General features: G+C 38.8%; 2 protein-coding genes across 2 annotated transcripts; one reads left to right on the forward strand and one right to left on the reverse strand.

Moving 5' to 3' along the window:
- Positions 1 to 2,241: 2,241 nt before the first annotated feature.
- On the forward strand, positions 2,242 to 4,194 carry zdhhc22 (zinc finger DHHC-type palmitoyltransferase 22). Its single transcript, XM_054614615.1, has 3 exons — positions 2,242 to 2,330; positions 3,264 to 3,821; positions 3,917 to 4,194. The coding sequence occupies exons 2-3, from the start codon at positions 3,266 to 3,268 to the stop codon at positions 4,192 to 4,194; spliced, it is 834 nt and encodes a 277-aa protein (XP_054470590.1). The 5' UTR covers positions 2,242 to 2,330; positions 3,264 to 3,265.
- A 1,051-nt stretch (positions 4,195 to 5,245) lies between these two features.
- Positions 5,246 to 9,516, reverse strand: cipca (CLOCK-interacting pacemaker a). The gene is made up of 4 exons (XM_054614273.1): positions 9,361 to 9,516; positions 8,492 to 8,603; positions 7,852 to 8,021; positions 5,246 to 7,629 (listed from the first exon to the last, which is right to left on the reverse strand). Exons 2-4 carry the CDS (start codon positions 8,595 to 8,597, stop codon positions 6,841 to 6,843), a joined length of 1,065 nt encoding a protein of 354 aa, XP_054470248.1. The 5' UTR covers positions 8,598 to 8,603; positions 9,361 to 9,516; the 3' UTR covers positions 5,246 to 6,840.
- Positions 9,517 to 10,580: the final 1,064 nt, after the last annotated feature.

Below are 10,580 nucleotides of genomic sequence, written 5' to 3' on the forward strand. Positions count from 1 at the left end.
AACATTTCCAACCTACAGAGATTAGTGTACCCCAGTTGAAAGCCATGACACTTTTGTAGTAATAAATGGCTTTCCCTGAAATCTTTCTTTAAATTTCTTGTCCTCAAAAGCACAACATCTCTATTCATGAAAATTCATAATAGGAGCCTGGGAACAGGACAGATCTCTCTGATTAATAATCAACACTAATAGTCATCACCATTTTCATATTTCATATTTCCTCAGATGTGATGAGCTTTTTATTTACGGACCTTATTGAAATACATTTAGGTACCTTAAATCACTTTTCACCTTTTTCCACATGCATGAAATCATTTTTTTCAAACACTTTCAAATGCTATGCACAAATGACCCGCTAGAATGTTAAAAACAAATTAGAAATCTGACATTTTAAAGGCCACTTCCATTTATCACAGTTGTAAATAGCATACTATGGAATCTACCTTAGCTTTAAAAATAACAAGACTAAAAATACAAAATTCCACCAAAAACAGTCTTGTGTATATTTATATATATATATTTAAAAACATCATTATTAGCTACTGTCAAAAGAAATGTCCTCAGTATATAATCAACATGACCTCAGTTTACCTCAGAGATGCTCCCTATACTGGATTATTCTAGGAGGCAACAGAGCCAGTAAGACTGTTAATACCTGCTGAATATGAAGCAGAAAATGGATTCAACAAGTAAAACTTCTTGCTAGATTGACAAATAAAAGGCTTTGTGTCTCTGTAAATCCAACAGAAAAAACAACAACTACAACAACAACAGGCTACAGCAGAGAGAATATAGCATGGCCACAGCATGGCTGTAAACCTAAATATTCCTTATGCACTATGATAATTATTGTTTTTATTATTCCAGTTGGGAGTTTGCTCATTAAAGGTCTCCCACCCAATTGACTCTATTAGGAACGATAGATATTGCAGTATGAAGATCTGTTTTGGGTGTAATAATAGCCTGACACGTTGCCAGTAAAATCTTCATTCTGACCAATAACAAAACTGTACTGTAATGCAGGGAGCATTTGAACGTTTCGACTCAATTCTAAAATCACGTTTTCATAACTGAAAGAAAATGTGTCTGTGTCCTATGAGACGTATTTCGCTGACTGCAGCACCCACAACAGTCTGCACACCCACCTTCATCCTCCAGCTCTTTAACTTGATAAAAACGATTGCGCCATACATGGATCATTAAAGCCCTCCAGTCCACGTTCAGATCAATACACGGATACATGACTTTAAAAAAAAAAAAAAAAAATCAAATCGCTCACCTCAGAAAGCGTCCTGATCGCTGGCGTCTGGTGTTGATGGGTGATGCTCAGAAACGAGAGAAACTCCCACCTGCTCAGGGGCCGTCTGACAATGAAACACCTGCCTTGAAGGCTGCTAAGGGAGCGTTAAGTAATGCTTTACCTCCTATTTCTTGTTTTCGCCTTTAATTTGAGGATATACAATTGATTACTTTATAATTATCCGTTATCATTATATAATAATTGTTATATTTCTAAAGCTTAAGGATACCAGCAAAAGGGCTGAGACGGTGAGACAACACAAAGCAAGTCAAATATAATAAATCTATATCACTCATGTGACACCACTCAGACTAAATTGTAAAAAAATGAAGGATGCATTGCCACCTATTGGAAAATTGTCTTTCATGCATTGTGTCAAACGTCTACTATTAGAGTTCAAGAGCCAACTACAACGGCAAATGCATTGATAATAATATAAATATAATAACTAAAAGTATAACACTCATAGAGACCAAAGTATGATCAAATGTAGTCTTCATTAATTGAAAGTATTTTGAGAATATTTTATTTATAATACTCATGCTACTTATATACTTTTATCTTAGTGACACTTTTGTTTTGTATTTTGTTATTGCAATTTAAACTGGGGTAAATGATCGTAATACCTTTTCCTCCAATGCCAACAATAACATTTCATGATCCCTACACATGTGCTCAATGTAAAGGTGAAATAGTATTTTACCCAAAAATAAAAAAAGGAAAATATCAGCTTTTTTTTTTTTATTTACAGTCAAATTCTGTTACAAACAAAAGAGAAACGTTTTTTTCTAAAAATGCTCTATTTTCAGATGTGTGCTGTTACTATAATGAGCTATCTACCCAGCCAATTAAAAGGAAAGAAAACTGGACGCATCCAGCCCAGCAGGCGGCGGTAGACAAAGGAGCAGACACCCCAATAAAAAAGCCCGTCGATGTGGATCAACATGACCTTCTGTGCGTGTGAATGAGCCTCTGAGCCTGGGCTCCGCGGTGCTGAAGGGACAGCTCCTCCGCTCTCTGACACCTGCAGGTAGGGAGACTGGACACCACGGGGATGGCTTTTAATTGTGTCGTCATGGGAATGAAATGATTGACGAAAAGGGGAGGATAGTGTGCTGTGCTCTCTGTCATCTAGGTCACTGATCGACCGACACTTAAGCTTCCCACCATTTCCATAAATGAACATAAATACCCAGTTTTAGGGTTAGTCTATGGGGGCCCTTCCTTCCTTCTGTTTGTGCTTTGATTCTCTGTGATTTGCTCATCTGTTAGTGCTGTATGTTAGAAGATCACAGAGGAAAAGGTGAGATATTTTTAGTATTCTCAGTGGTCCCTTCGAGTCCCTGGACCCTTTTTTGTGGAGAAATTAGTTTTTCTCAGCAGCAGACTTACATTCTCTTTGTCAAACGAGCAGCCAGAGCACACATTTCTATCATATATGGGGCCTAATAGGGAGTGTGCTACTTTCACTAAAAGGTTTAATGTAAATAGTCCTCTGTAATGTGCTTATTTCCATCAGAACGGCCATAACAAGAAAAGAAGAAAAGTAAATTATAACATTCATAAGAAATGGAATTATTTGCTATTGGGGATGTTATTATATTTTCTACAAATGTAATATATTAAATAGTGTTTTATTTATTTTTTACTTCTTCTGATGAGGTCATGATCAACAGGTCTCAGTTAGAGTTAACAAGTAAAGACAGATTATACTTTGTTAGCCTGTAACTTTTAATTTTTCCAGGTAAACGTTAACTGGTAGAACAGATATCCGAACACTTAAATCTATGCATAGAACACCTTATTTTTTAGCTTTCAGTCTAAAGGACCTTCATCAAAGCATGAAAGTGAACTTTTGAAATGGAGATTTATTTTGTGTCAAACTGCTTCTACAAAATCGCTCCTCTGAGGCTCAAGCTGTTTCTGATAACATTCTGCTAACTGTGTCTTCTCTCTCACACAGATATGTTCACCAGGATGTTAAAACTGAGGCTTCTCAATGCTGTAGCTCCAGCCTACTTCTTCATGGCTACAGCAGTCACCTTCATTTTACACTTCTGCTTCTTCCTCCCAACAATCTTCCCAAACCCGCACACATCACTGAAGGCGTCTACAACTCTCCACACAGTTGTTTTCCTTTTCCTGATGTTCAACGCACTGGGGAACTACATAATGACTATTAAGTATCCTGCCGAAAGCGCCAACGAGACTGTGGTTCCGGTGTGTTCGGCTCACTGCTCAGACAAAGTGGACGCTCACTACCTCCTGAACGGTCGGCACTTCTGCAAACTGTGTAAGAAAGTCATCCTAAAGAGGGATCACCACTGCTTTTTTACTGGAAACTGCATTGGCAACAAAAACATGCGCTACTTCATCATGTTCTGCATCTACACCTCATGCACTTGTTTGTACTCGCTGGTTCTCGGTGTGGCCTTTCTAACGGTGGAGTATTCCATCTCCTTTGAGAACCCACTGACCTTCCTGACTCTTCTCCCTCTCTCCACTGGCTACTTCTTCACAGGTGACTTGTTTGACTATTCCAACTAAAACTGATAATTCAAAATGCATGTCGACTTCCTGAGTGTTCAAATTGTCCTTCTTAAATCTTCCCCACAGGAACAATTTCAGGCTCGCAGTTGTTCCTGGTGCTGATGCTCTATGTGTGGCTGGGCATCGGTCTGGTCTGTGCAGGCTTCTGTTGCCAGCAGGTGCTGCTGGTGGCCCGGGGACAGACCTGGTGTCAGATGCAGAGGGGGCAGCTCGTGGAGAACCGCAGCCCATGGAGAAACAACCTCAAGGATGTGTTTGGAACCCGCTGGATCCTTGGCCTTATCCTGCCTGTGCAGACTGCGGATACATGCTCTGAAGACACGGATGCACATAAGCAAGACTGATTGATAACCACATGTCATAAAATAGCTCCCAATAGGTCACACAAGCGGCACAAGTTGTAGAAAAGGCTTTCTTGGGATCCATGTGGTGATTAATTACTAAGTGGATGCTTTATGACCTTTGCAGTAGTTCATGAATAAGTTAGCTGTTAGCACACATTCCTTTAAGGAAAGGAGCCATATATCAATGTGAAACTTTTGAATAGGTGCATAGTGTAAGTGTATCCTTTAAGTAAGTAGCTTTTTGACAAGGCAATATTAAGACTAATAAGTTGGTTGTTTGAGACATCCAGCAGTTTTACACGCTTGCATCAAAATATTAAGATGGCTTTTTTGCATAAGTGCATGCATTCACAGCTTCACATTTTTATGTCATGCCATTGATTTGAAGGCCTGCACCGCGTGGTGCTTTGAGATTACCAATCAAGTGTGTTGTTCCTTGTAGGCTGCTACAATGTGACGTTCAGGAAACTTGTGGTAGTTTTCACAACGATAATTTATTTTGACGTTAAGGGCTAGGAGACAAGGAAACTACAGTATGTGTCTACAGCTTAAACTGCCGGGTTGACAATGTTGTTTTGACAACAAACTGTCACATGTTGAGACTGATTTCTACTCAAATGAATGTGACTCAGACAGTACAGTGATCTGCTCCTTTATAAGAATGGGTGGGGGAAATGTAACGATAACCATATTATTATATCCAGGGTATTATTCACAATGTGCCATAAACACGTCTTATATGCTTACAGATGACCCCAAAGATGATGTATTCACTACACTGCTAATGATAGGGTCCTCTGTTTGATAATGATAATAATAACATTAATAATAAGGACTTGTCACTGTAATGCTGCTGCTACAGCTACTGACGTATTCAACATCATGTCAAAGCTGTTTTGGATTTCAACAAATATACTTTTTAGAGCTATTTTGTCTATTCCTGTTATACCAATAAAAGTATTTGAATCCCAACAACCAGCAGTTCTGTGTTTTTAAAAATTGCATTCTAAGATAGGGAAGTGAAATAAATGACTGAGAGGAAATGGTCTTCAAACAGAGTTTTATGACAGTTCATTATTAGTCAAAGTGGCATTTGCTAAAGAAATAACACAGAAAGCACTTTTCACAATAATAGGAAAACAAGCAATCTCTGAATAGTAATTCTAAAACATTTTTTGTAACCCTCCTTTTGCCCTTTTACAACTAAGGCTTGATGTTTATTTCTTAGTTTTATAATAACTCATAATTAGAAAATTTTGCAACAGCAGCGTATTGTTGCTAAAATAAATAATACAACAGTTAACCTCAACTTTACATTTAAAACTGAACCATATATGACTTGTCTTCATACTATTCTTTCTACATTAACTCTGGACGTATCGCCAAGCCAGGGCATGGCTTGTTTTGTGTCAGATAAGAGTATCAAATCTTTGGAGACCTTTAAATACATTCAATCTTGCTCACAATCTAAGCTGTGAAGTGCAAACATGAACATATCCAAAAAGGCACAGGCATCCAAATAAACATGTATATACATATCGTTTTATCATTCAGCATTTTCATTTAGAGATACAAGTTGTAACATTTTTCTAAAAAAGTTGTTAGCCATCTTATAACTAAAGTGCAACTGTCTGTAATATGAAACTATTTAGTTGTAATTTCTTTGCCTTAAAGCTTTCATTTATACATAACATTAAGCTTAAGTAGCAGGAACGAACATGGCAGCAACATATGAGAGTGTCAAGAGAAAAAATGTCTGGCTACAGCACTTCACTTGCTACAGTTCAAGCTTTTGCAAATGCTAAAGTAGTTCATAAATATATCTTTTGAAAAAAGGACCTTGCTTTACCATTGAACTCCTTATAATGTGCTTGGTTTGTTTATGTTATTCACACAGCTTAAGTCTTGGGTCTGAAAAATTACTACAAATAAATAATAGGTACACCAAGTAAGAAAATTATATAAAAAAGGAAACAGGTTTTGCCATAACGTTGAACTCTTACTGCCAAAGCTGTTGGTACATACACTTCCTCGCAAAGGAGGCATCTGCATATTCACTTTCATTTACAATCCAATTTAAAAAAACAAAGTAAATGGACAAGATATTGTCCTGTTGATTAAAGATCTCAGTAAAGAGGAAATTGAAACACAGGTCAAATGTATACACACTGGGTTTAAAAATGATGCTTATATTTTCTCTACATCACATTCAGGACACGAATAAGGAATTAATCTCATGTGCCTTTATGCGTAATGTATACTTGTGTTTAATGCGACTAAGAATTCTAAATGTAGAGGCCATAGCCCTTGCAAGTGACACTTGCTATTGTGAAACAGCAGAAGCAAAATAATTCATTATAGGCAAGGGTTTGAAATGTAAGCATGCTTCTTAACTCCCACTTGGTTTTTCATATTAGACCAGCAGTTCTGACTTTTTAGATAATTTGTACCATCCTGCCTGCAAAGCATGAAAGTATAGTTTAGTTATAATTTATTGTTTGTTTATGTATAATGCTGGATATTGTAACTAGACTATTTCGCACAAAGGCAGCTTTAGTTTTTAAGATTTGAGATGTATATTTTCACATTCAATAAATCATCGTGGGACCCCCTGATTGAGAACCGCTGGTCAAGTCCATCATGATATTACACCAGCACTCTCTGAGCTTTGGCTCCGCATTGCTCCTTGTCTGTGTGCTGCAGAGAGAGCTGCAGTTTAGTCCAGAGCTGCAGGTCTCCGCTGCTCTGAGCCTCCAGCAGCAGAGCCGTTTGCTCCTGAAGCTGCTGCAGCTGGCCTTGGGTGCGCTTATTCTCCCTGATCAGCTGCTTTGTGCGCATGGTGATCCCCAGCAAGCCAGATTTGTGGAGAATGTTGTAGGTGTTGCTAAAACGTTTCAGTTTGTTAACGTCCATTGAGAGTGCGTCGTCCTGGTCAGCGTCCATCCTGTTGCCGTCAAGGTCTGTACCGAATTCATCCGTGTAGGGGAGCAGAGAGTTGTTCCCCGCCAGCTCGGAGAGAGGCATGTCACTGTCCTGACTCTCAGCCGCCTGTGACTGTTTGTTTGCTGCTTCAAAGTTGGGGATGGATTTGATTGTAGGCTGCAGTGCTGGCTTCGGGCTTGGGGAGCTGTAGAGCCTGTGGCCGTGGTGGTGCCTCCTCTGTCGCTGGCCATACACTGACGTTGAACTCACCCTCACCTTGGAGGATCCCACCCTTTTTGTGGACGTATCTGATGGGTGTGGGGCGATTTTGGGATATGACTTGCGGATGGGCATGTAGGTTTTGGAAGGTCGAATCTTGTCAGAGCCCGTGTTTGAGGAGCTGCTGCTACCATTTGATACCATGGGTTGAAGAAGAACCATCTGTGACTGAGGCATCACTTCCAAGGGTGAAGGAAAGCCCCACTGTTTTTCTGCTGGAGCCATCGGGGATGGCTAGAGAGAAAAAACAAAAAACATTTTACAACCTTTAGTACAAAAATATATTACAGTACTTGAATACAAGGAGCATACATAAAATGAACAAACATATAATGGTCAAATCACAATATACACAACGACTTGACATTTGCACTCTTAGCAGAATCTCACTCTGAATTGACAATAAAGGCTTGGATTAGTGCTAGGCATAGGTAGACACACATTGCTGTATTTTACCTGCTTTAAGACAAAGTTATTCATGATGATCATTGGAGACAGTCCAGCATATGAGCCTCCCATCACAGCCACCTGCGGACCAATCGGGTCCTGGCCGACTATCGTCCCATTCCTTCCTGCATCTTCAGAGTCAGTCAGATCGACTGTACTGAGGTACTCAGAGCTGGCATCTGAGGAGGGGGAGAGAAGCATATGGGTCACGTCAGGTTTAAAAGCAAGATATTTACCTTTCTATTGTGCCCAGTACCTGGGGCAGATCATCAGTACTGTGAAAACAGTGTCAGATGTAGATAAGCCTCTCTAGAGTGTCTGGAAAAGGATACCATCAACAAGATGAGGAGGGCTTAACCAAATCCAGGTCAGCCTTCACAGTGCATAAAATAAAAGTCATTAGCTAAATTGACCCAATACAGGATACCCTACATGGAAAATGTGACCTAGATCCCTACATTTGATTAGGCTTGACCTTGTTGATAGTCATTTTTTGTCTAATTATGGAAATGCTAATTATATACAGATACACTTGGTTCACCAAACGTGCCACACTGGCAACACTACCATGTCAAAATTAAACATACATGTCGGCAAACCCAAAACTTAAAAAGGTGTATAAGTATCGAGTAACATAACTGAACCAAACCTGAGAAGCCTGAATCTCTCTCCAGGTCAGACTTGGATGCTGCCAGGAGTGTTGCCCTGGTGAATGATGGCGTCCTGTGTCTGTCGGGTCTACTAAAACTGCTCATGTTTGCCTGGACAAAAAAAAAGTTGAAAAGTAACTGACATGCTCAAAACACGGCTTTGACAGAGTTCAATGTGCTTTTGCCTTGAGCTATAGTTAAGTAATAGCAGTTGTGCATTTTTTACACTCCATTACTTTAATGTCTTGATGGCTGATCATTGTCCAATTAGGTTTGTTTTTGTAGGAAATGTTCCTGACTGAATTTGACAACACAAGAGGAAAAACTCAAAATATTGAACATCATAATATTAGATTACATTACTGTAAAAGTGTCTATTTGTTGAATTGAGCTTGACGTTTCAGAGGCCTGTCTCCCCTACATAGCCAGTCTAATTACAGATTCACTTTAAGGCGTGATTTTCAACATTTAACAACGTTGATCAAAGTATGTTAACGAATAAAGATGTCGATGCCCACATTAAATATGATACACTGGCAGTCCTGTCTATTTATAACGTCCAAAATGACCATTGTTGTTGTTTTACACACGCACATCTGTCAACACTTTTATTTTTTTAAACATACACCATTTGACTTTAACTCATTCAGATAATCCCCCTGCTGCAAACTGAATATCTGGTTTGTGAAATGCAACATTATCAGTTCACTGTTCATGTTCATGTTCATGTTCATGTTCACTGTGCTGCTGCTGCGTTGCTCGCTCGGTTAGCTCGCTAGGCAACGCTAGCTACCGTTGGCTGTAGCCTGGCAACCAGCCCGACCGTGGATAAGACGTTAGGCTTAAAGTATGAACTTACACCCCTTACCAGTGCGCGCTTTGCTTGAACACAGCAATCCGTTGATACTGGCGTCCAAGGTTGGCCTCCTACGTCAGTGTGTTGTCCCCCTGCAGTTGTACTCGAGTTGTACTGGTTTAGCTTCTTCTACTTCATTGAGGTTTAACGACGGCTTGCATCCTAATTGTTGCATTACTGCCATCTTCTGGAGCCACTAAGTGTCCTAAATGTCAGATTGTCCCCATACATCCTGATCTTATTAGGACACTGTACAAGCATCTCCTGCAGTCACTTGTATGAATATATAAATATATATGTTAGAATTATATTCCTTTATTGATCCCCATGGGGGAAATTCAAGTGTTGCAGCAGCTCAACTACACAGACACAGACAATAAATACACATACTATACTATACAACTACACAGACAATAAATACACATACTATACAACTACACAGACAATAAATACACATACTATACAACTACACAGACAATAAATACACATACTATACTATACAACTACACAGACAATAAATACACATACTGTACAACTACAGACACAGACAATAAATACACATACTATACAACTACACAGACAATAAATACACATACTATACAACTACACAGACAATAAATACACATACTATACAACTACACAGACAATAAATACACATACTATACAACTACACAGACACAGACAATAAATACACATACTATACAACTACACAGACAATAAATACACATACTATACAACTACACAGACAATAAATACACATACTATACAACTACACAGACACAGACAATAAATACACATACTATACAACTACACAGACAATAAATACACATACTATACAGCTACACAGACACAGACAATAAATACACATACTATACAACAAAATAAAGATAGAATTATCATACATAATAGAATTGGGGGGAAAGAGAGAGAGAGATGGTGGGATGAAAGAAACACACAGTTAGGAGTTCAAGTTAAAGTGCTTTATCATTTTTAAATGTAGGTTTGCCTGCAAATATTTGTTTATAAAATGCATATTATAGAATTCTGCAGGTGTCACATATTATACACATGAGCTGACATTAACATCATAACCCGTAAATAGCTCTTACACAAGGGAGTTGCATATCTTAAGGCAGCGTTCACAGTGACTGTTACAAGAGCAGTTAGAACAAAGGGATGGCTTTGAATGATTTTTGCTCCTTAATAAACACCATGCCATGCACAATGAATGC

This window comes from Anoplopoma fimbria, chromosome 15, assembly GCF_027596085.1.
Source record: "Anoplopoma fimbria isolate UVic2021 breed Golden Eagle Sablefish chromosome 15, Afim_UVic_2022, whole genome shotgun sequence".
Taxonomy (NCBI): domain Eukaryota; kingdom Metazoa; phylum Chordata; class Actinopteri; order Perciformes; family Anoplopomatidae; genus Anoplopoma; species Anoplopoma fimbria.